Source organism: Xenopus laevis, chromosome 6L (assembly GCF_017654675.1).
Source record: "Xenopus laevis strain J_2021 chromosome 6L, Xenopus_laevis_v10.1, whole genome shotgun sequence".
Lineage (NCBI taxonomy): Eukaryota > Metazoa > Chordata > Amphibia > Anura > Pipidae > Xenopus > Xenopus laevis.
Window position 1 is genome coordinate 119,801,493 of NC_054381.1, and position 27,178 is coordinate 119,828,670.

General features: G+C 37.2%; 1 protein-coding gene across 2 annotated transcripts in view; it reads right to left on the reverse strand.

The window, feature by feature from the left end:
• Positions 1–27,178, reverse strand: part of LOC108719236 (coiled-coil domain-containing protein 178) — a 170,071-nt gene that overhangs the window by 125,968 nt on the left and 16,925 nt on the right. For both annotated transcript variants that reach the window (XM_041566415.1, XM_018267969.2), the window contains exons 9-14: positions 25,858–26,011; positions 17,267–17,362; positions 15,532–15,668; positions 13,700–13,883; positions 3,902–3,964; positions 1,248–1,409 (exon numbers count right to left, since the gene is read on the reverse strand). In XM_041566415.1, coding sequence (XP_041422349.1) covers positions 1,248–1,409; positions 3,902–3,964; positions 13,700–13,883; positions 15,532–15,668; positions 17,267–17,362; positions 25,858–26,011 — 796 coding nt within the window. The remainder of the gene's footprint in view (positions 1–1,247; positions 1,410–3,901; positions 3,965–13,699; positions 13,884–15,531; positions 15,669–17,266; positions 17,363–25,857; positions 26,012–27,178) is intronic.

Below are 27,178 nucleotides of genomic sequence, written 5' to 3' on the forward strand. Positions count from 1 at the left end.
CTCCCCTCCTTCCCCCCTACATTTCCTGACTCACCCTATACAGTGGGCACATGTGTAGGGCAAAATAAAATTTTTATTTGATGTTTTGAAGGTTTTATAGGCATTTGTAGTGCTGATACGTATTCCTCCATTGAAATTGAATTTGGCGCCATATGCAAATTGGCCTTCGCTAGCGTAACTTCGCTTCACTTAGCGAATCAACGCTAGCGCAACTTCGCAACCTTACACTACCCCTGAGCGCAACTTCGGATTTTAGTGAATTTGCGAAGCGCTGGCGAAACTACGCCTGGCTTAGTGTGGCGAAGTGCGGCAAAGTTACGCCTGGCGCAACTACGAATCTTAGTGAATTTGCCCCATAGAGTCCCTTTTAATCAAATAATTCTAATTTTTAAAAAGGATTTCTTTCCTTATGTAATAATAAAACAGTACCTTGTACTAGATGGTAACTACACTGCATAAATCTATTTAGTGGCAAAACAAGCCTATTGGGTTTATTTAATCTTTAAAGGAACAGTTCAGTGTAAAAATAAAAACTGGATAAATAAAAAAATATTCTAATATAGTTAGCCAAAAATGTAATCTCTAAAGGATGAATGGATGTCTAATATAAAAGCCAGAACCCAACTTCCTGCTTTACATCTCTCTAACTCTTCGTTAGTTCAGTTAGTTTGCTTCACATGCAGGTCAGATTCAAAAGCAAACTCTTATGATCCATATGCAGGGGTGATCCTGGCCCCTCCGCTGTTGCCCCCCGTTGCTCTTAAAGTACCAGGAGCAGCATTTTTGCTGCCTCTTGCACCTAGTGGGGCGCTGCTGCCTGAGGCAACAGCCTCAACTTGCCTCATTGGCGAAGCACCCCCCTCAAATCACTGATTGGTTACTGAATGATAACCAATTAGACAGCTGCAAAGCAGCAAGTAGTGGTCTGGCTATTATGTTAAAACCTCAGGTCACTCCAGCCTTATATACATTACATTTTTGCCTAACTAACTATATTGAAAAAAAAATATTTTGCACAGCCATTTACATCTATTTACCCAGTTTTTATTTTTACTCTGAACAATTCCTTTAATGCTTGTTAGCAGACTTAAGATATGGTGATCCATAGTACGTAAAGACCCCTTAACTGGGAAACGTCAGGTCCCAAGTATCCCGGATAATAGATCCAACGAATGTACTCTATATATTAATACCTGCTTTATTACCCTTTAAGACTTTATTCTGGAGCAAAAAAAAAAAAACAGTACCTCAGACTTTATATTGTGCAGATTTCTTAATTTATGGATTTTGGACTCCAAGTCAGTAGTAAGTTCTTCAACCTCTTTGGCAGTTTTTCCTAGTTCTTTTCTAATCGTCTCACTTTCTTTTTTTCTTTGTTGCATTTCTGCCATAATTGCTGTAATCTGTGCCTGATTATAAAAAGTTCAAAATGTTAATGCGTGCACGAATGCAAATAAATGAAACAAGCATTGTTTAAAGCAAATCGTTGTATAAAGTGGCTTCTGGTCCTGCTGCTGCCGAGGTGGCAGATCCAATTTAGCACCCACCTCTGCCCCCCATATACCATGGATGCTGGTTACAAATGTCAGTTACTGTATATGATTATCGGAGGAACATTTATCAAGGGTCGAAATATCAATTCATGTGAGTTTTTTAAAACTCCCATAAACTCCCATGAACTCAAAATTCGACCAATCGAAATTTATTAAAAAACAAACAAATTCAATTCGAATTTCAAGAACTCAAATGTCAGGAAGACTACAAACAACTCCATTGATCCCTGGACCTCTCCCATTGACTTAAACAGTAATTCGGCAGGTTTTAGGTGGCGAAAAGTCGAATTTGAATTCTTAAGGGGCCAGAGTATGATACATCTAATTCGAATTTTTCAAAAAACACAAATCGAATTTGAATAACTACCTAGTTGAATTTGACCGTTTTGACCATAAAAAAACTCAAAAATTCCTTGATAAATCTGCCCCTGGTATAATGTCTATTAAGTCTCCCTAGACATGTATGTCATATATTTTTCATGTTAATAGGAAAACAAATAACTAAAAAAAACCTTTTCTATCAGTATATTCATCCCAACCTTTTATAGACATTTTATAATAGCTCATTTATCTTTCAGTGTTAAAGGAGAAAGGTCACCATAAATACTATTTATGTACAATGCCGACGATTAAGAGAATTTGCAACCAGATACAAATACAAGTGACAAAGTTACTTACATCCATCTGCAATGAATCAAAAGTTAAAGGGGCAGTACATCTAAGCTAAAAAACTTGGACTTGTTTTGGAAATTTATTTTATGTAGTAATAAAATATAGTTTTCTAATTTTTTGCCATTATAAAGCACTGATGGGAATTTTTTTTATACAAAACTCAATCTTTCTTCTCTCCCTATAAACAAAGAGAGATAATAAGCTATAGTATATACAAACCCTGACCTGCAGCCTACGTACCAATATTACAACTTAAAAAAACATTTTTGTAGAGTGAATTATTTGCAGTGTAAACAATGTAATTTAGAAATAAAAAATACTTCATAAAAATCATGACAGAATCTCTTTAAGGTTTGACATAAGGAACACATCATTATGTAGAGGACTTATCTGAGCGCTGGTAATTTGTTTAACCAGGTTCTCCTCTGCTCAGCAAAACCAAAAAATGACAGGTTAGGAAAGGTTACAGGTGACAGGTTAGAAAACCCATAGATACAGTATGTTTTAACTAAAAGAATAGGTTAGCACAAGTTTTTGAGGCCCAGCCTATAAGAATCGGTGAGATCCTTGAGCATAGATAGTTTTAATGTATTTACCTATTGTGATTATATCTCTAATAATTTACCAATCGTGGAACTATTTTAGGTCAGTTAGGCATGAAAATGCACATTAATATTTCTGCTAAAAATGTATAAATATAACAAAAATACCTGAAGCAATAAAAAAAATCCCATGTTTCTGTAACGTTTATCTGGGCTATACAGACCACAGATAGTTAATGTCCAGCTAAATGGTAATGAGCATGGGTTACATTGGAATCACATATCAGTATCAGGGCCTTCGCTAAGTGGAAGCTATCTCTTTACGGTGTAGCGTAACTACAACACACAGGCTACTGTACATAAAAATAGATTGATTGGACGCCAGGAGGTTCTTTTGATGAAATAACAGATGGATTTATTGTACAAGAGCAACAAGTATTGACCTCAGGCTTACTAACGTATGAGGATGGTGTAACAAGTCACAGAGGAGGGTAGATAGAGGAGGATGATACAGCAATTACAGATGTCACTCCCATAAGTCAAATAGTCAATTGTACATCAATTCCCTCAGGCAATGGTCCGGATCCCATCCAGTGGAGTGGTTAGGGAGAAGAAGTCTAGCCTAACACCCAATACGCTGTGGTCCCTGCACTAAAAGCATACAAGGAAGCCTTGTGGGAAGCTACTCCCCGCTATTATCTTTGATGGAGCACACAACTGCTCTTTCTATATGAGCTGTCTATCTTACTCTCCTAGAGAGTCTATTAAAGAATATACCCTGTGCTTGTTAACCTCGTTCACGGGGTTTCCTGGTCTTCGACTTAATCTCTAAAGGTACTGGTCCCTTTAGGGCGGTGGCTTTACTGGGCCTTGGTGTACCCAGGCTCAATGAGCACAACCAGTAGGTAAGGACACCAGCAGCCAAAGAGGAAGAGGTCACTCCTTTCAAACACTATATAGAAGTGGTCATTACACCCTTTGGCCAATAACTGATAGTGAAATACTTAAACTAGATACATGGACTTTTGCCTAGTAACTAGGGAATACGGAAGGGTAGGGATTTAAAGCCAAAGGAACATAGTAAAACCTATGGGTCCCTACATTTCTTATTACTGTGCATTAACCATATTTTACCTGGATCTGTTGGCTTGTTCTGGTTTGATCCATAATTTGTTTTCTAAGGACATCAAGCAGGTTCTAGAAAATAAGAATAAGAATCGTCTTCAGAATAAAGAAAATTTGCTGAAACTTTTGAAATCACATAAACAGGAATGAGTATATTAAAAAAAATTATTATTATTATTTATTTGAAAGACCTCCAACTTCTAGGCAGTCAGCGGATCCTAGATCTTTTACCATTATCACAGACTGCTGAATTTGTCTAGCATTGTAATAATGTTATACAGGTATGGAATCTATTATACAGAAACTTGTTATGCATAAAGCTCTAAATACTGTCAATGCCATTTCCCAAAGTTTATATCAACCATTAATTGTGCCCACTTTGCTTTATGTCTGCAATAATAAAACTAGCTTTGATGGGAACTAATAAAACATAAAGTTTAAGTTGAACCTTTCTTTTAACATTTAGGGGGTTATTCATCAAAGGTCGAGTTGTGCTTTCTCAAAAATTAGAGTTTTCACGAAATAAAACTCGCATTTTTCAAGATTTATTATGCCCCGAAGCTTCTAAAATCAGAATATACTCCAGCTAAAACCTGTGGACGTCAATGGCAGAAGACCCTTTAACCATTTGAAGATTTTTTTGCCTTTGTGATTTTCAGGTGTTTTGCGGTGGTTTGTGCTTGAAAACGCGATAAAATTGAGGTATTCAAGTTTGTTTTCACTGATTGTATTAAAGCGAGTTTTTTTACATTCAGGTTTTTTCATAAATAAGCACACATTCGAGTTGTGAATTTATTTGAGGTATAAAAAAACCTCACAATCTCAAACTATGATAAAAAACACTATTAAGTATGTGTCAGTAGATTATAGGTATTGCAGAACTACAGTCAGAGCCCCTTAACCACAGGATCCAATGATAACTACAGAATAAGCATACCAACCAACATTTTGGAAACAGAAAGAGGGACAAAAACATTTGCGGCTGATTGGAGCGTGGCGTAACTACCAGGGGAGCAGGGGGTGCAATTGGGCCAGGGCCCACACCCCCTCAGGGCCCCCTCGGCAGCTTGCGCTCCACGAATTCCTGGCATACGGAGGGGGGCAGGGGGACCTGGCTGCATGCCCCATGATAGGGCCCGCCCCTAGTTACGTTGCTGCCAAACCCATTTGTGTGGCCCCCTAATTACCATGTTCATTTTACAAAATGTTGCAGGTTATGAAAGTTTGAACACATTTCTGTGGTTTTTATGTGTTATTACAGTTTTGCAAATGAAGGTGAATTGCCCTTTAAGCCTGTGAGGCTACGTTTTCCCAAGAGACTTCCTTATCTTAAACTGAGTAAAACTATTCTGGGTTCTCTGCCAAAAGCCAATTAGAAACTTTGAAATCTTTTTCTAGCTGTTCAGTGCATGAGATCAAAGAGAAAGTAACAACATTTCAATAACAAACCCCGGACTGCGGGCTGAGCTGTCAAAATCAGGATTATTCTGTGAAAAACTGGACAGTTGGGAGGTTTGGTATAAGTGTTAAAATTATATTTAGATTTTTCACATCAAAACATTTCAGATTTTTCTGTAATTACAAGTAGAAGTAATTAATCCCCAACACTTCATAACCCCTACTATTTTTGTTTCTTTTCTCAGAAGCTGTTCTTGACATTGGATAAAAACCAAAAACACACCCTGTAGTCCAACATACCATGGGCTTACTTCAGAAAACTAACATGTAAGAAAATAAACATATTTATATTTTGCTTAAAGACCAGAATAATTTCTGAAATGTCCAATCACTCAGCTATAGGTATCTGATTTTAGGCTGGGGAACAATAGCCTGGTTTTTTATGGGGTAGTCCTGCATGTCCAATGTCACTGGGCCCTTCATTTTGTGGCCATGACCCTCCAAACTAAATATCCTTAATAAAGAACTCCCACAGTACTTCATGTTCACAGGACTGACATTGAAAATATCTCAGAAAAAACTATAATGTAGGAGACAGAGCACAGAGAAACTTCCGCATGACCAATCTTTATAATATAATGCATTAAAGGCCTTTTCATTGCACAATCCCTTTACTACATGCTATACAAGTAAAAATTTGATTTGTTTTTAAAGATTTAGGTGACAAAAACAGGAGAGCACAGTGGAAGACATTTATGTGTTAAAGGAGAACTAAACCCTAAAAATGAATATGGCTAAAAATGCCATGTTTTTGTGTACAGCCTAAAGTTTCAGCTTCTCAATAGCAGCAATGATCCAGGACTTCAAACTTGTCACCATCTTGGAAAGTGTCTGTGACACTCACATGCTCAGTGGGCTCTGAGCAGCTGTTCAGAAGAAAAGCTTAGGGGTCGTCACAAATAATCAACCAGTCTGTAATATAAGCTGATGCTGCAGGGCTGATTATTAAATTCTGATGCTAATTGCACTGGTTAATGTGCGGCAATGTAGTAATTATCTGTATTAATTACTAATCAGCCTTATATTGGGACATTTCTTTTCTATGTGTACTGTATATTGCTAGTGAGTCCCTAAGCTCAGTAAGTGACAGCAGCATGGAGCATGTGCAGTGAATCAGCAGAAAAGAAGATGGGGAGCTTCTGGGGCATCTTTGGAGGCACAGATCTTTACTGCTAAATGGCTTTGGTTGTCTGGGACTGTAACAGAAGCCCAAAACATAATGTACAACATTTCTAGCCTACTTTAGTTTAACTTTCTTTGTCCTTTAAAAAAATGTCAGATATTGGAGTTTTTTTCTGCACCCTGTAAAGTCATCCCTTTACTCCTAATCTCAAGCAATAATTAGAAAGAAATTAAAATCTATTAAATGACTAAACAATTGAAATTAGCAGGATTATAACAATTTAAACCAATTTTAATATCATAACTGACTGCACTACAAAGTTATTTGCATATATAAATAGCAATAACAAAATCAAAAGCCTTATTGTAAATATAGCAAATAACCACTTCCAGGGGCCTGGAGCCTGCTCTACTACGTACAGAGGAACATTTAAAAAAACACACAGGACACAGGTTTTCTCTTAATTCCATCCATGTTATTACTGAAGAAGGTATTTTAACAAAACAAACATTTATAGGTTATCATTTTGGAATACAGGTATGGGACTTGCTATCCAAAATGTTTGGGACCTGGAGCTTTCTGGATAAGAGATATTTCTGTAATTTGGATCACCATACTTTAAGTCCACTAAAAATCATTCAAATATTAATTAAACTGAATAGGATTGTTTTGCCTCTAGTAAGGTTTCATTGGGAGGCACATTTATCAAGGTTCGAATTTTGAATTCATGTGAGTTTTTTTTAACTCACGTGAATTTGATTTTACTCGAAATTTGATTGGGGGGTTATTTATTAAAAAAATCGAATATCCAAAACTCGACCCAAAAACACTAAGGGGCACATTTACAAAGCTCGAGTGAAGGATTCGAATTAAAAAAACTTCGAATTTCGAAGTGTTTTTTGGGCTACTTCGACCATCGAATGGGCTACTTCGACCTTCGACTACTACTTCGACTTCGAATCGAACGATTCGAACTAAAAATCGTTCGACTATTCGACCATTCAATAATCGAAGTACTGTCTCTTTAAGAAAAACTTCGACCCCCTACTTCGGCAGCTAAAAGCTACCGAAGTCAATGTTAGCCTATGGGGAAGGTCCCCATAGTCTTGCCTGAGATTTTTTGATCGAAGGATATTCCTTCGATCGTTGTATTAAAATCCTTCGAATCGTTCGATTCGAAGGATTTAATCGTTCGATCGAACGAATAATCCTTCGATCGTTCGATCGCAGGATTTGCGCTAAATCGTTCGACTTCGATATTCGAAGTCGAACGATTTTAGTTCCTAGTCGAATATCGACGGTTAATTAACCCTCGATATTCGACCCTTCATACATCTGCCCCTAACTGTATTAAAATTCGACCGAGCTCAATTCAAGTTTTTTCTCCGTAAAAAACTCAAATGTCAGGAAGACAACAAACATCTTCAAATGGTCACTGAACCTCTCCCATTGACTTATACATCAATTCGGCAGGTTTTAGGTGCGAATAGCAAAATTCTAATTCTTAAAGGGCCAGAGTATGATAAATCTTGACAATTTAATTTGAATTTTTTGGAGTTTGGATAATTCCCTAGACGAATTTGACAGTTTTGACCATAAAAAAATTCTCAATTTGACCCTTAAAGGGCACGTAAAGGCAAAAAAATAAAATCCCATTTTTACTTTCTTTAATGAAAAATAAACTCTCCAATCTCCAATATACTTTAATTAGAAAAGTGTGTACCATTTTTATAAGAAACCTGACTGTATGCAGTAAAATTCTCAATTCATTTACTGCTGTGGATAGGAATTGACAGATGGTCCTTAACTGCTGAGCAGGGAAACAATCAAACTTATGAACAGCAGGGGGAGCCCCCGCCTTACTTCCCAGCCATGCAGAACTCAAGCAGCTTTGTTTATGACGATCTCTATGCAGCCCAGACAACACTGAGCATGTGCACAGTCTTAGTCTTGCAAAGACTACAAAGTTACAAGATGGTGACCCCCTGTAGCCGACTTTGAAACCATAAATTATTTGTTTAATTACGCTTGTAGTACAGTAAGTACGTGTTTATATTTTGTATACATTAATACAGCATTTCTAGTCTTATTCTATTTTTCTATTCTGACGCTAAATGTTAGTTGGGATCATGTACAAGGTACTGTTTTATTATTACCGAGAAAAAGGGAATCATTTTTTAAAAAAATGTGAATTATTTGATTAAAATGGAGTCTATGGGAGATGGCCTTCCTGTAATTTGGTTGTTTTTAATACGATTATCACAATTTTTCAGTGCATATCAAACAGGGGCTAATTACTGGCTGTGCCACACAGCAAAATGTTCCACAGTGCTTTTTCAGAGATTGTATATCATCATATATTGTACTAATTTTGTGTCAATCTCCATGAGATTACATATGTCCTTCAGGAGTAAACTGTACCAGTAAATTCGATGACACGATTTGTGCAATGTATTGTAAACTGTTTTTTAACTTGAATATTTTCCGTGCCTTATTTTATTGATAATGCTTTTCATTTCTACATTTCCCATTAAAAAATGGCATGTTGTAAGTGAGAAACCTAATCTGATTTAACATTCAAAATTGAGCTGGTGTGATAAATGCATGAAAGAGAGAAATTAATTGTGCTCAAGCAGCACTGCCACCTAATGGCTATTTATGGAAAGTGATGTTATGAAACGCTAAATTGAAGGGAAAACTAAATGCAATTCATACATTTTCAGAACTTCCCAAAACACACATCAGTTACTTTCATTTTATGCCTGCAGTATGAGAAGCGAGAAGTTTTTTGCCACAAATTTTTTTTAGCCTGATAGGCTATTATTATAGGCATTATTATATGAAATATAGAGAAAATGGCTAGGCAGTGGCCCAAAACACCACAGTGAGGTTAAAGCATAACATACGCACATTGTACATTTCAAGTTATGCATGAGTCCATTTTAACCCCTTCCTACCTTCTGGGTCAACTGCCATGACCCTGCTCCTCTGCCTAGCTCTATTCAGCACGCAGCCTAGGGATAAAAGTTACCAGTGCAAAAGTACATTATAATCACTTGAGATAAGAAAGCTGCCCTGCGTGAACTAAGAAGGTAAGTAGGTTTTGAACTGGGGGTTGTAACTTTAGATGCAAAGCGTTATGGCAGAACACCAGTGTCATATTACATGCAAATCAAGTGCAAAAACCAGTTCAGGCTATTTACATTTATTAATAATAATGTAAACATAGAAGTGTAAAATATGCAGTTTTATCTCTAATATTTCCAATGTAGTTAAACGATCAAATCCATTGTGTAAACATCAAATTTTGATTATGATAGTCCAGAGCGACTGTATAGAAAGCTCCACACAAACTACAAGTCAGTGGTCTAACCAGGAATAATTGTTTAAACTACCCCCCCCCCGAACAATGTTGGTCTCTATAAAAATATATTGCATAAAACAACTCATATGTAAAATCCTGCTTCATGTAAATAAACCATTTTCACACCTATATATAATCCTCAAAAGATATTTCCCATTTTAAAAAACTAAGGGCCACAACGGTGCACAAAAACGAACCAAACAAACCATACAAGTTACATGAGCCAATTAATGGACATAATTCTGTCCTTCGCTACCACATTTTTTCCTGTTAGTTAGAAATCCAGTATTTCTTTTTTTTTTTAACAATTTTTTTTTATTGGGAAACAGAGTACAAGCATAACTACTGTCACAAGAGCAATCTTTGAAGACCAGTATTTGCAAGTTAAATCACATACAACGGCTCTTAATGATTCTTAGTTTTGTATAACATATCCTGTAAATCTGTACTTCTAGTTTTCTTATTTTAATACTGTTAACATTGGACCTGCAGCATTTCTGATCAGGTGATCTCAGGCAGCACACAAACCGTCATGAAACGAGAGCTCAAAGTAAGAGATGTAAAAGGGCAATGCTTACTTAAATATATATATTCAACTTTGCTAAAATTGGTAAGATACCACTTAATATGACATAAACTGTTGCTTACAAAAGTAAAATGAGTGTTTAAAGGGGCAGTATATCCTTCATTCAATATGACTGCAGTAAATAAGGCTGAACATACATACTTTTTGCCTGTGTAGTTTAAACACAAAATAAGATGTTTTTTCTTGAGTTAAACTGGGCAAACAGTGACACTGAAGCTGTTCCATGTGTGGTCCTTGCAAAAGCAAAATACCAGTATACAACCCATCTCCATTCCCCCTTTGTTGTCACTGTTTTGGTTGCAGAAGTCCATAATGCAGGGGATTATCTGTGAACTATTAATCTAATTATCTGCATGGCAAGGATCAAACATGGAGTCGGTGTTTTGGCAACTGATTTGATTGATTTATTTGTGATTAAAAGTAAGTTTTTTTTAGCTAAAAAACTTAAAAATCAGCAATCAGCCAGAAGCATCCCAGCAATCAGAAACAAACAAGGACCTACAGAATACACAACAAACAAAATCCTGACCACCTTTCACCAATACTATCAATCGCTGTACAATCTAAACAACACAAACAAAGTTTCACAGGGGAACAGAACCCTTATTGACGCCCTGAAGCAGAAATTGATCACTTGGTTACCACCAGACACCCTCCCGACCCTAACAACCCTTTAACTTTATGTATGCCCTTAACAAGGAAATAACTGATCTGGCCATACAATGGACACTGAAAAAAGCCCCAGGCCCTGATGGCTTTACATACTGCTATTATAAAATCTTCAACAACCTATTAACTCCACACTTGGTAAAAATATTCAATTACTTTTTGAAGGGAGAACCGGTGCCTAGATGCATGAACACCTCCCATATAACAGTCATCCCAAAACCAGGAAGGATCCTCTCGAGTGTGCCAATTATAGGCCAATATCATTGATTAACTCCGATCTAAAAATCTTCAGCAAGATTCTGGCTTACAGGTTATCAGCTATTATTTCATTCCTTATAGACGATGACCAAGTTGGTCTCGTAAAGCTAGACAGGCGGGTGACAACACGAGGAGAGCAGTGGACCTGATAGACCTTATCAATGCTAAGAAGACACCTGCACTGATTTTGAGTCTGGACACAGAAAAGGCCTTTGACCGCCTGGACTGGAGCTACATCTTGGCATTTTTAGAGCTAATGGGATTCCGAGGCCAGTTTCTACAGGCGGTCAGGGTCCTATATACCTCTCCTACAGCTGCAGTTCATCTCAATGGTGCTCTGTCAGTTGTAGGTAAAACTGTCATACAGGCACCGTCAAGGATGCCCACTTTCCCCTCTACTCTGCATATTGTGCATTGAATCACTGGCCATTGCCATCCACAAAATGTAGATATAACCAGAGTCAAATATAGCCAAACTGAATTTAAAATCTCACTTTTTTCAGACAACGTGTTAAAAAAGAATACGATCTCCTCTATGAACATAACTACCCGAACATAATAATAAAATAAAAAAACGGAGATGGAAAAATGGAACCAAGGCATCCTGGCATGGTTTGGCAGAATAAATGCAGTAAAATGAACATCCTCCTACGACTACTGTATCTATTCGAAATACTTCCCACTCATCCAAACTCATCCAGTTCATCTGGGCAAACAGCAAACCACGCATAGCAACAGGAATACTGATGAGAAATATTATTTAGCAGCCCACCTATGGCACATCACACATTGGACTACATGTAATCCATATAGCAAATGGGCACTGCTCGAAGCTCGAACACACTTGAAAAATGTGATATGGGGACAGAATTGCTATCCTTCTGTCTCAGAAGGATGCCTCCTCCATTCGCTTAAGTTCACTATGTCACTCTGGAAAAGAGCCACCAAACAATAATCCCTTCTATCCAGACCAAGCCTACTACAATCCATCACTGGCAACCAATGATTCCCACCAGGAAAATCCATGTCCCTCCAACGCACATGGCAAGAAAAGATAGAAACTAAAACAATACCATATTACCAATAAGTTCAAATCTCAAACTACATCAGAAGGACAACTAATGGATGGACTTAACTGATACTCAAACCATTTGAAAAAATTGCCAAAGTGGGCCCCACACAAAGAAAACTGATAACCAACATTTACATATACTGTTTTCTCTACCCACAGACACCTTCCCGAAGCATCCATATATGCAATACTGGGAAGAGAATTTCTCAGCTACTGTATCCTATGAAGAATGGAAAGAAGTCTGGGAGAATGTCAAATAGTCGTCCACATGCGTGAGCTATAAGAAAAATGTGTAAAGATCCTACTAAACTGGTACAACACCCCAGATAAACTCCATGCAATATTTCCAAGCACGACAAACAGATGTTGGAGATGATGTAGACAGAGGCACACTGGCACATTTCATGTGGTACTGCCCAATAATCACCCCATACTGGGAGAGCATATAAACACTTCTGAGTAAAGTACTCTTCTGCGACATACTGTCGGACCACCCTAGTAACACTAAAGCAGACCAAAGATTAATGAATCATATATTTGTAGTAGCAAGGAGACTCATATGTTCAAAATGGAAGCAGAGAGGGATCCCTACAATGAATGAAGTGCAAGACAAAGTAGAAGAGGTGTGGTGAATGGAATACATGTCAGCAATACACAACAATAAAATGCCCAAATATGATAAAATATAGATGAATTGGGTGTACCATTTCCCTAACACCCCAACATCAGCTGGATGAAATGAAGATTCAACACTCTTGAACTATCCTCAATTTTTATCTCCAGAGAGGGAAAAAAAAGAGGACTAAACACTATATTTTCTGATTAAGATCCACACTTACCCAGGCCCAAAATATGTTTAACTGATAAAACATAACCGGTAATGCCACCTTGTAACCCCATTCCACAATGCAAAGTTTTGTACCACTGCACCTTGTGAAATTCTATTTTACTGTACTTGGATAACCTGTTCCACGCGTATGAATGTATATGTGATTGAAAGGTTCATTTATGTTGAGCAAAACTACAGCACTAAATGGTGCTAATTTGCACATGTTATGGCTCACAGACTTACTGCCTGCCCCAATGATTATTCTTAATTCTGGTGCACTCTGACAAGACTTATATGCAAAGCTACCTAGCATCTTGTGTCCCCTGGCACTCCTTTCTTATTTATTATGATTGAAGCCCAAGCTAGGGTCATGCCGGTGGATGTCATTGTGCCAGCCACTTTTACTTATCAGACTCCAAAATGGCAGACTGCATAATTTATCTTTCACCTTCAGACGCGTCTCTTCCTTGTATGCCCGATCTTCTGCATCTGCTAGTTTGGTCTGCATTGCTGCGTGGCTCAGAGACAACTGAGAGAGATCTCGAGTCACTTGTAATGTTTGTTCTTCATCTGCAAGGAGATTTTTTTGCATACGTAGAATATCTGCTTCGTGGTTGGCTCTTGCTTTGGAGCTGTTTAATACAAGTCAAACAGAAAATTACATTTTTGCTTTTTTGTGAAACTATGCTCCACTAGTCTTCTGTTGCAGGAATGATTTCATTCAATAAATGCAAATGTAATTTAGTTCATAGTGCTTCTAAAGAAATAATAAACACAAAACATTGGCTTAACTAGTCTCATGCACAAATATCAAACATATGAAAACAGTGATTCACTTATCAATGTGTATGAGAAATTTGTTTATGAAGGCTACCAATAGGTTGTCCAACAGTTCAGAAACACCATATTTGTTATGTTGCATATTATGTTTAACATATTACACATATTACACATATTACATGTAATGTTGCACACACGTTAATAAGCAAGCAGGATCCTTTAAGATGCATTTGGACTGTACCCATGCAATTTAAATTCACTTAGGGGCAGATTTATCAAATGTGATTTATGTGAGATTAGAGCTCACCACAGAAAAATTCACCCACTTTCTATTCATTCCTATGGAAATTCTAACTTTCACTCATTGATAAGTACGATTCTAAAGATCCCATAGGAATGAATAGAAAGTGGTTGATATTTTTTGATTGTAAATTGTAAAGAACATCTGCATATACAGTAGTGATATATACAGTAAACGCCTATACATAAAGACAATGTCCATGTTTGTGTAAGCACTACTTAATATAGAGGATTCTTCTTTATACAAGGTCACTTAAAGGGCATTGTCATACAGAACTGTTTCAGGGCCCTGAGAGATGGGGAGCTTTAATGCCCACTGGAAACATCCACTCCTTTATGTGGCAATCCCAGGTAATGGCATGAAAATGCTTTCGTCAGCACTCATCACAGTGCAGTATCCCACTGCCCTATAGGAACAAGTTATATGCCTCCAAAGCATATAACTTGAGCTTTACCTTCCACATCCCATCTTTGCAGTATGATTGCTTGACTTCCATGCCAACAACAACAAGAGCCTATGTAGAAATTAGCTGTTAACTTGGTCACTTTACTAACATTGGAGATAAATATCTCCGGAGATCTCTGGAGATGTTGCCCATAGCAACCAATCAGATCTTTGCATTTGTTTTCTAACTTGTAGGTGACTGTTTAAATCTAATTGCAGCAGCTTACCATGGCTTAGTGTGTTTGAAATTCCATCAGGTAAGGACAACTTTGGGCTGTTAATGCTTTAACATATGCTACCAGCATATAATGCATCTACTGTATGCATCTGTTTGTGATTATAGGTATAAAAACATTAAATGGGCAGAAAGAAAGCTTTTTGTGTTTTCGAAGTGATATCATTCAGAAAAAAAGATACAAATGAGAGTCCATGAAGCATATACAAAAAAAAGTATCCACCACATCTCCGATGCAAAGCACAGCTTCTAGTTGAGCGTACAAGTATAAATAACCCCTCTATGTGCATATTTGCCAGGGTGAGAAAATACAGTTGTTGATGCTGCATGTACTCAGTATGAAGGTACTGCATTTTATATATACCTGTTATGATTTCTTAGCTATTTCCTTATAGCCTAGCTCCCTTATTCAAAAAGGATCATAAACAAAGTATCTAAAACCATATCACAGATTGCTTTTTGGCTTTAACATAATAAACAACAATACAAAGAAAAACAAAGTCAACTTCTTTTAAATAACCTGTTTTTTATTTTCGCTGATAGGTCTTCATTTTCCAGCATAAGGGTCCTATTTTGATACTGTAGATCTCTCAGAGCATGCAGCTTGCTATGAAGGTGATTTTCCAGATGTGATAGTTGATAATTAATATCAGATTTCTAAAATTAAATGCATAATACAGTTATAGGTGAGCTTATCATTATATGACATGAACATCAGTCTTCAACCCAAGCATCTCTCTAAACTCAGTACTAAAATTACTACCTTTGGGAGAATTAAAAAAAATCAAGATATGAAAAGGACAGAGATCCAATGTCCTGTGCTATACAGCACTAGTGGTTATTGGGGATCCAGTGTCCTTGAGTGTACTAGTGGCTAATAGGGATCCAGTGCTCTTGAGTGTACTAGTGGCTAATAGGGATCCAGTGCCCTTGAGTGTACTAGTGGCTAATAGGGATCCAGTGCCCTTCAGTGTGCTAGTTGCTAATAGGGATCCAGTGCCCTTGAGTGTACTAGTGGCTAATAGGGATCCAGTGCCCTTCAGTGTACTAGTGGCTAATAAGGATCCAGTGCCCTTGAGTGTACTAGTGGCTAATAGGGATCCAGTGCCCTTCAGTGTGCTAGTGGCTAATAGGGATCCAGTGCACTTGAGTGTACTAGGGGCTAATAGGGATCCAGTGCCCTTCAGTGTGCTAGTGGCTAATAGGGATCCAGTGCCCTTGAGTGTGCTAGTGGCTAATAGGGATCCAGTGCCCTTCAGTGTACTAGTGGCTAATAAGGATCCAGTGCCCTTCAGTGTACTAGTGGCTAATAAGGATCCAGTGCCCTTCAGTGTACTAGTGGCTAATAAGGATCCAGTGCCCTTGAGTGTACTAGTGGCTAATAGGGATCCAGTGCCCTTCAGTGTACTAGTGGCTAATAGGGACCAAGTGCCATGTGTTATACAGCACTAGTGGCTAATGTCAAGTTATACAGTACAGTACAGTTATAGGTGAGCTTATCATTATATGACTTGAATATCAGTCTTCTACCCAAGCAGCTCCCTAAACTCAGTACAGGCATGAGATCCATTATCCGGAAAGCTCCATTATACACAAAGCTCCAAATTACGGAAAGGCCATCTCCCATAAACTCCATTTCATCCAAATAATCCAAATTTTTAAGAATGAATACCTTTTTCTTTATAATAATAAAATAGTACCTTGTACTTGATCCAAATTAAGATATAATGAATCCTTATTGGAAGGAAACCAACCTTTTGGGTTAATTTAATGTTTATATGATTTTTTTTTTAGACTTAAGGTATGAAAATCCAAATTACGGAAAGATCTGTTTTCTGGAAAATCCCAGGTCCCGAGCATTGTGGATAACAGGTCCCATACCTTTACTATAATTCCCTACCTTTGAAAGAACATGGAAATATGAAAAGAATAGAATGCCCTGTTGTATACATCACTAGTGGTTAATGCCATGGAAACTAATGCCCTTGAGTATACCAGTGGCTAATGGGGGTCCAATGCCCTGTGTTATACCACTCCAGTGGCTATTGCCTTGTGGTATACAGCACTAGTGGTAAATGGGGGTCCAATGCTCTTGAGCATACAAGTGACTAATGAGGATCCAGTAGTGTTATACAGCACTAGTGGCTATTTTCAATATGATGGCCTGTGTTACAGAATATAAGAATATATAGAACATTGTTGCCAGTAATGCTGTTTCCATCAGGATAAATACTTCCCTGCCCAAAAAAACTTACTGTGAGCTCAGCTTCTTGTGACAGCTTTGAACACTCCGTTCCAAGATCCTTGTTTTTCATTTCTTGTTCTTCTAACTCATATTTCAGATCCCTTACCTAAACAAAAGAGGGGAAAATATGATAGGTGTTACACATATGCTTTACGAATGCATACTCCAAGAGTGTACATCACATTTCCACTGTTGTCTTTGTTTTTTTCTTTTCATCTGGTATTTCAATTTTGGAAACAAGCTAAGTTTTTTTTAAAAAGTTAGAAGCAAGTATTTATCAAGATGTATAAAATATATTACACCTTTCCCCCCCACAAAAAAGATGTAAAAAGCAGTATAAAAAAGTATTTATAAAGCTGTATTATTCCATCAAGAATTTAAAGGGGTGGTTCACATTTAAGATACCGTTTAATATGCTATAGCATGGCCAATTCTAAGCAACTTTTCAATAAATCTTCAATATTTATTTTTTATGGTTTTCTTAATTATTTGCCGTTTTCGTCGTCTCCTTTCAGCTTTCAAATGGGGGTCAATTATCCTATCTAAAAACAAATGCTCTGTAAAACTACATATTAGTTATTGCTATTTTTTTATTACTCATCTTTCTATTTGGGTCCTGTCCTATTCATATCACAGTCTCTTTTTCAAATCAATGCATAGTTGCTAGGGTCATTTCGACCCTTGCAACATGGTTGCTGAAATTGCAAATAGGAGAGCTGCTGAATAAAAAGCTAAAAAAAACTCAAAAACCACAAATGCATGGCTGCAACAAATAAACCACTTCAAAAACAGGATTAATTAGTAATCAGCCTATTAATCCAAATCTCATTCATTTTACTGCTTTGAATGCATATTCTAAAAGATAGATCAGTATTTTCATCTTTACATGTATAAAATAAATATTCTGTAAGGTATTCTTGCACCAGTTATATACTCCGTATTATGTATATTTGTAGCAGAAGCAAGCAGAGATGCTAGAGTAACTACTAATGAAATGGATTATCTTTAAATCTGTCACTGCTAACCGTTTTTAGAAAGATAATTTTTTGGATGGGTGCTTAGCAGGACAAAACAGCTGGCAGGTAAATGTATAAAGGGTTACTGTAATGATAATAACACTGAGGCCACTGAATGCATGTGGAAATAAAAAGAATGACAACAACAATCTATCAACTGAGCAAACTTTTCCTAGATGAGTATGTACACATGGACTGTTTAATTCTGTATGAAGGGCAGATTAAAACGGTGACTGCGGTTGTACTCCAGTGGAGCCGTAATATCAGCACAGATACAAAGACAGAAATATCCACTCTAATAGAAAAGTAACAAAAACTGATAATACTTTGGTTTTAGAATATTTTAAATGAAAAGTCGAAGGTTAGCAAAACCAATTTGTAAAAAACCGAGTACCCCCCACCCCAGGTAGACCTCCCTCCTCCCTTCAGGCTAACTGCCCTCCCCCCCCCGAGGAAATGCCCAATACTTTATACTTTATACAGCGGACTTCCACGCATCCATCTTTCGTGTCCTCGGTAAGCTGACTGGGAGATCGGTATTTTGGCGCATGTGCTGTTGAAGCAGTTTGCCAGTTTGTGACAATTGCTGATCTCCCAGTCATCTTACCGAAGAACCGGAAGATGGATGCGTAGAACTCCGATTGCAGAATCTGTGCAGAGAGGTAAGTATATGGGGCACTTCCCGGGGGGGGGGGGTGGCGGTAGTTAGCCTGGGGCTAACAGGATTTCAACATTTCAGTCCCAGCTAAAGGATATCTTGAGAAAGGTCCTCTTGCTAGGACTGAAACATTGATAATGACCAACTTATTGCTCCAATTGCTCCAATTTTTTTTTATTTTTACATACAGGTATGAGACCTGTTATCCATAATCATCGGGACCTGTGGTTTACCGGGTCGTGTAAACATTAAATAAAACCAATAGGCTGGTTTTGATTCCGATAAGGATTAATTATATCTTAATTTGGCTCAAGTACAAGGTATTGTTTTATTATTATAGAGAAAAAAGGAATCATTTAAAAAAAAAATTGGATTACTTGGATAAAATGGAGTCTATGGGAGACAGCCTTTCTGTAATTCGGAGCTTTCTGGATAACAGTTTCTGGATAACTGATCACACATATATATATATATATATATATATATATATATATATCACGAGAGAGAGAGAGAGAGAGAGAGAGAGAGAGAGAGAGAGAGAGAGAGAGAGAGAGAGAGAGAGATTTGCAATTGGTTATTTAGTTTATTTGTCTCATAGTTTTTCTATTCCTACATACACTTAAAGGAGAAGGAAAGGCATTGTACACTTGAGGGTGCCAAATTTTAGGCACCCCCAAGTAATTGTACATACTTACCTGAAACCCTGGGCTGGTGCTTCTATTAGCAGAAAACTGCACCGGCCAGGGGTTATAACAGTGAGCACCATGGAGCAATCCTCTTCCATCCTCCTCTTTCCTTCAACTAAAAAGTTGGCTATTTCGTTCAACTGCGAATGCGTTTGCCCTGGGAAATTTGAAGAAAGAAGATGCCAGAAGAGGATCGCTCCATGGTGTTTACTGGAATAACCCCAGGCCGATGCAGTTTTTTGCTGATAGGAGCACCAGCCTGGGGTTTCAGGTAAGTAAATACAATCACTTGGTGGTGCCTAACATTTGTCACCCCCAAGTGTACAAAGCCTTTCCTTCTCCTTTAACACAAAGGTACTGTAAAACCTAAGAAGGAAATTACATTTCTTACACTGCTGTTTATTTGAAAAAAAAACAGTTTTGTGTATCAGAAGAAAAAAAAACAAATTTTCCAAGTATTCAAAAGGTCCACCGTGAAGTGGAAATGATTGCTTACTGGACTTAATGCCTGTTGTTCTGTACCTAATTTAAATTGGTTCTCAGTCACGGAAGATGCTGTTAGCTGCTTTTTATCCTTCACAGCCAAATTATATAAAGTGTAACTCAATCAGTTGTAACTTCAATCTCCCCTTATTAAGGCATTATACACGTCTTGGGCTGCTGAAGTTGCTTTCAACCTTAAGCCCCAGATGTATTGCAAGGTAGACATTAAACAGGAATTTCAGTTTGTTATATGCTAGTGTAAGCAGACTTGGACTTAGTAAAACAAATTAAAAAATACAAAAGAAAAAGTGCACCGTTACAGTATATCGACCATCTGTTAACCAGAATGTACTTTATCCACTAATGATTTTAGTGAGTTCATAAACATCACTTAGGGGCCGATTCACTAACTTCGAGTGAAGGATTCGAAGTAAAAAAAACTTCGAATTTTTGTGCTCCTCGACTATCGAATTGGCGTAAATTCGCCTGAGTAGAATGATTCGAATAGATCGAGCGCAAAAACGCTGCGACTATTCGCCATTCGATAGTCGAAGTACTGGATCGAGCACAAAAACGCTGCGACTATTCGCCCATTCGATAGTCGAAGTACTGTCTCTTTTAAAAATACTTCGACTGCCTACTTCGCCACCTAAAACCTACCGAATTGCTTTAAAAGCCTATGGGAAAGTCCCATAGGCTTGTTTTCCAAGTTTTTGATCGAATAAAAAGGCATTCGATCGAATGAAAATCCTTCGAGCGAATATTCGATCGATCGTCTATTCGCCTGGCGAATAGTCGCCAATTCGACTGTTCGCCAGGGCATAAATTCGCCCGAATTGCCTTTTCGATTCTATTCCCCAGTCGAATTTCGAGGGATTTAACCCCTCGAAATTCGACCCTTGATGAATTTGCCCCTTAGTATATGCATAGCAATAAAATATACATATATACCTGCTGCCTAAAACTAATTTCCCCTCCCAGCTTCTATTAGAACTGTGTTCCTGACTGCAATGTTACTGTAATTATGACAAATCGCTAAGGGGTTAAATTTTCAATGCAGCAGCTTTCTTTCAGGCAGAGACCAGCCTATTGTATGTAGAATGTATGGAGAATTCACATCCCTGTAGGCTCTCGTACCACTGCATTGTTCCTTAATTAGGCCAGGTTCCACTTCTCTCAAGGACAAATGAATCCTTCCAACTCTGCTTCAGGTAACCTCTCACCCATGAATCTTAACTGCTAGTTATGCATCCCATAGCCTTTCCTGTTCTCTCACTTGCCTCTTTAAATCCATCCCAAAAGCAAAATAAAATTAACAGAAACTCTTTACAAAACAGGTTTTATTCTACCACAAATATGATATGCAATTAATTAATTGCAATGAAAAAGCAAAGTAAAAGTAAAAATTGAACTTTGAAAGGAAATCAGGATTTTCGCTCATTGGCATGAACACATTGCATTAAGAAATTTAAACATAACTCAAATTGTTATTAGAAAATATAACCTCTCTTTTTTGTCTCAGCAAAAAAAATGCATTCCCCAGAATCCAATGCAAATGTCACTAGACCTCAGAGAGTAGCATTTAACTTATAGTTTTATTAGTTTATGACTCCATGAACTAAAGGATGTAGTCAGGCCCAACCTCTCATATCCAGTCAGGCCTCCATGCAAATCTATGCTGCATCTGTATTATTAGATATGGGCAGCTAATCGCCTCAAAATGTACCTACATATTTATATACCAAGGGTATCTAAGACACTACCTATAAGCTCTTATAAAAAAAACTGCAGAATAATTATTATATGGGAAAAAGACCATAGCCACATAGGGTGATTCTTAGTGCTTCTACATTTACTCCATTTACAGGGAATAAATTGAGAACAATAACGATTAAATATCATTTTAAATGGCAACCATTTCTGTTCTGTGTTTTTAGCTGAACACATAATGCCCCAATCAATGTTCTGAAGGGCAGCCCTCAAGGCACTAGAATTAGCTTTTCTGAAATTCATGTTTTTTGTTGCCCCAGTGTATATATGTTTTTTGCACCAGACATTAAATTATATAACATTATGGTCACTATTACCCAGGGGTTCAATGACTTGCACATTTGCTATAAGTTCTGGGTCATTTGAGTTCACTAGATCCAGAAAAGCATTTTTTCTGGTTGGCCAAATTGGGGATGTTCACGCTGGAGAAGAGGTGCTTTAGGGGTGATATGATGACTATGTATAAATATATAAGGGGATCATATAATAATCTCTCTAATGCTGTACCAGTAGGTCTTTCCTTCTGACACGAGGTCACCCATTCCGATTAGAAGAAAAGAGGTTCCGCCTAAATATTCGGAAGGGGTTTTTTACAGCTGTGAAGATGTGGAATTCTCTCCCTGAATCAGTTGTACAGGCTGATACATTAGATAGCTTTAAGAAGGGGTTGGATAGCTTTTTAGCAAGTAAGGGAATACAGAGTTATGGGAAATAGCTCATGGTCCAAGTTGATCCAGGGACTAGTCCGATTGCCATTTTGGAGTCAGGAAGGAATTTTTCCCCCTCTAAGGCAAATTGGAGAGGCTTCAGATGGGTTTTTTGCCTTCCTCTGGATCAACTGGCAGTTAGGAAGTTAATAAAAAAAAAAAAGGTTGAACTCGATGGACATGTGTCTTTTTTCAACCTTACTTACTATGTTACTATGTTACTATGTAACCTGTGCCATAAAATTGTCATGCAACAAGTTTATAAACTTGTTCCCATTAACTGATCTGGCAGTACTGTTGCTCCAGTCAATATCTGGGTAATTAAAATCTCTCATTATCATTAATTTACCCAAACTAGCAGCCTTTTCTATTTGCATCAGGAGATTAGCCTACTCCTAATTTACATTAGGGGGTCTATAGCATACCCCTACAATTAATTTGCTGAACTCTTTACAATTGGTGAACTCCACCCATAAGACTTCTGCCCCCTCATTTTCTAACATTACCTCTTCCTTTATATACTTTTTTAAATTCTGCCTAACAAACAGACATACCCCTCCTCCTTTTCAATTGCCTCTGTCCCTCCGAAACATAGAATTTTTATAGCAGATTAGGGTGACTGTAGATAATTGACTCCTGAAAGAGCTGGGTGGTGACAGGGGCATAGCTGTACAAAGATGAAATAAAACATATTTCAGTAAACTGGTTATTCTCATCAAGTATCTTGAAACATGTCTTTGTGGCCATAGTTAAGACACCCACAACTGCAGTGTGCCACTTGTTCTTTTATCTGGAATGAGGTACACTTACACCCACTTGTACTTGTGTCAAAATGCGCTCTTTGCACTTCTGTATAGTTGTGGTTGGTGCCACACAGTGCTTACTGCCTTCTGTTCCAATTCGGGTGCTGCGGCGCCTATTGACAAAGGAGAACCCTGGAGCTACTGTCACCTCCTGACTGTAGGCTGTAGCTCCAGGGTTCCCTTTACGCCCTGCGTCAATAGCCACAGAACATGTGTGCCTAATGTGTGCAGGCATCACTCACACAGAGAACACTGGAATTGATACCAGGTAGAAAATTGCTCCGAATTTGCAACAAAGCTCACATGCAGAAAGTCGTGGCTCAGTTGTGTCAAGCAAATTGGGCAGTTGCTCCAGCAATGACGCTAGAGTTCTGCGAAAAAAAAATATTGGGACCCCAAGGGGTCTTGGGCTAAGCGCTGCAGGTCCACATTTTAAGACCAAGCAAATACCCTTATTCAAACTATTCATGATGGAGTATTGGTTCATCATTAATGGACTGCCAATTAAGGTAACGTTATTAAAATAAAATAACACTTGGGAAAATGAGTCTATAGCTAGCACATTGTTACAGAATAGGATTCTACTCTCTCCTCTTTATTACTCGCTCAAAAGTAATAGGATATACAACATAATTTATACTGGAAGCACAAGAAAAATCCCAGCGGAAGCATATATGTAATATACCGTTTCATTAACATGATTTAATTTATCCAGGCTTTGTTAATAATTTTTTAATTCTAAAAGCATTGAATACTGTTTTAAAAAGCCTATAAAAAAACATGACTTTTGAATTATACACTGAACTGGCTTCTGATCATAGGTTCGGTATCCCTATAACAGCACCAATTCATAACTTTTAATTTTGGCCACAGCAATTCCCCATATTTTGAACTTTTTTAAGCCATCTTTTGTGTATTCAGTGTGCTGTGGGGTGTGCTAAGCTTAGGGCTTGTTAGAAATCAAATCTGAAAGACTAGCAAAAGTAAGGCTATATCTATCATAGAACAGAATACAGGGCTGATTATTCCTTAGTCTATGATTAAGTAGGCATGTAGGCATAAAATGCATGTGGACATGCTACTTGAATAAAGTGTTTTACTTTATTAGTTACAGTATCCCAGATCACATGCTTTAAATCAGAAGAAAATGCAGAGCTACTGGGGTAATTTGAATGCATAGATATTCACAGGTAAAGGGTTGTGGCAGCCTTGGGCTACACAACAAATATAAGTTGTGAAATTTCTAGCCAAATTTTTTTTACTTTCGTTCCATTAAAATAAAGTTCTGCCATGATTTCTGCAGTTCTCACCTAAAGCAAGGATTTAGCCATGGCTCATCAATTATTGTGCCTTACAAATTTTATATTTTGCAATAGAATATAGAGCTAAGAATTGCCTTGCTAGAAAATTGTACAAAAACAAGACACATTATTTAAAATGGTTTGGTTTACAATCATACGAATTTTCTTCTTCTGGAAAACTGGCATTCGATGGAAGGACAGACTAAATTAACCATGCGTCATTCGCATTTTAAAGTTAATATGTTATTTCAATAAGTCTGTAGAAATGCCGAATATGATTTATATTTATTTCTGGCTAATATGAAATTATCAATCCAAAACTCAAATTTAATGCTTGAAAGGAAGTTAATTCCGTTGAGCTATGCACTTAAATCAGTGCTCTGCAGTCATTTTGTTTTCCTCTTTTTCACACCAGTTGGCATTCAGCATTTAATTTTTCGACAGTACCACTGAGAATTTCATGTTAGTAAATCAGACAGATATTAAACCAATGTATCAATAACAAGCTGTGAATATGCTGAACTTTGTTTTGGGTCAGATCCTTTGTTTTTTCTCCCATTGATTAATAGATCTTATGGGACTGTTCTGTATAATTAAATTTTTACATACAAGAACTCCGCAGGTTAGACAGATGTCAAAACTGTTGACTCCTCCCATGTTTCATTTTTATCTTTATGCTTGTGAAATGCTTGACTACACACACAAAGCTAGACTCCACTGATGCAGTCAAAATATTCAAATTAATTACAGTCTAATGTAATTGAAGACATTTCTTTAAAGTTATACATATTCTCATATACTTTTATAGAGAAGTAACATATCTAAGACATAATAATTGACAGGGGCCATGGCTGATGGGAAGATTTGGCGACAAATGTCCTGAAATTGCGTCTCCATTATAAATAACTGAAATCGCTGGCAGTTTAACCAAGATATCACAAAGTCGCCAGAAGTTTCCTCCAAAGGCAACTACTGAAAGGAAGAATGGCCAGAATCCAGCACCTCCCACTATAACTTGAACCTCAATAAAAATCTATGTTTACATAGGAGTAACTGATACATAACAGCACAATAGTTGTAATGACATCACTGTGTTGTAATGACATCACTGTGAATTCACCAAGAGACTTCAGTACCTAGAGACATTTGTTGATCTAATCCCCTCCATATTACTTACTTGCTGGTTCGATGATGTTTCGGCTCCTTTTAAAATCTGCTTTTCATTCATCAGATCAGTTAGAAGATTTTTACTTTTAGCAATCTTTTCCTCAGTAAATGAAATCTTCAAATTATATTCATCCCATGTGTTCTTGAAACACATTAAGGTATCCCTGTTTGAAGAAGGTTGTTGATTAAAAAATATAAAAAGACAAATGTGTTAGGCATCTGTTTACAGGTACGGGATCTGTTATCCGGAAACCCTTTACCCAGAAGGCATCAAATTACAGGAAGTTTTTTTAATTGATTTCCTTTTTCTCTGTAATAATAAAACAGTACCTTGTACATGATCCCAACTAAGATATAAGTAACCCTTGTTGGAGGCAAAAGAATCCTATTGGTTTTATTTAGGGGCAGATTTATCAAAATGTGAGTTTAGAGCTTTATAAATAAAAACTCACCATGTTCTATTCATTCCTATGGGATTTTAGAATTGTATTTATCAATGGATGAAAATTAGAACTCACTATTTGATTAATATGGTTCTAAAAATCCCATAGGAATGAATAGAATGTGGGTTTTTATTTATTAAACTCACATTTTGATAAATTTGCCCCTTAATGTTCAAATGATTTTTTAGTAGACTTAGGGGGTTATTTATTAAGGTTTGAGTTGGTTTTTCCACAAAAAAGTTTTCAAGGTGTTTTTTTGGTCAAAACTCAAATTTTTGAGTTAAAAAAAAAATTAAAATGTTTCAAGATTTATTATACCCTGACCCTGGAAATAGCTTGAATCTGAAAATACACCATGTAAAACCTGTCGAGGTCATGTAGGAGTCAATGGCAGAGGTCCCTTGAACCATTTGAAGATGTTAATAGCCTGCATGATGTTCAAGTTTTTTTGGAGTGTGAAAACTCAATGAATTTGGCCAATTGTTTTTTTTTTGCTTCGAAGAAAACTCGATTAATTAGAGTTTTCGGGTTTCGCAACCCGAACTTGCTGAATCAAGGTTTTTTCATTCGAGATTTTTTTTAAATAAGAAACCATGCGAATTGTGCGTTCATTCAAGTTCATTCGAGGTATAAAAACTCTAACATTCGACCTTTGATAAATAACCCCCTCACAGATCCCCTAGACAGAAAGATCCCTTATCCGGGAAAGCTGAGATACCGAACATTCTGGATAACAGGTCCCATCCCTGCACCATACACCTTTTTAAACATGAGCATAATTAATAGAACTAATGTTGAAACTTCAATCTTCAAATTATTGTACTTGGATCATTCCTTTTGCCTTCCCATTTACTAGTTTAAGCTTAATTGGCTGAGTTAGTTTAACTA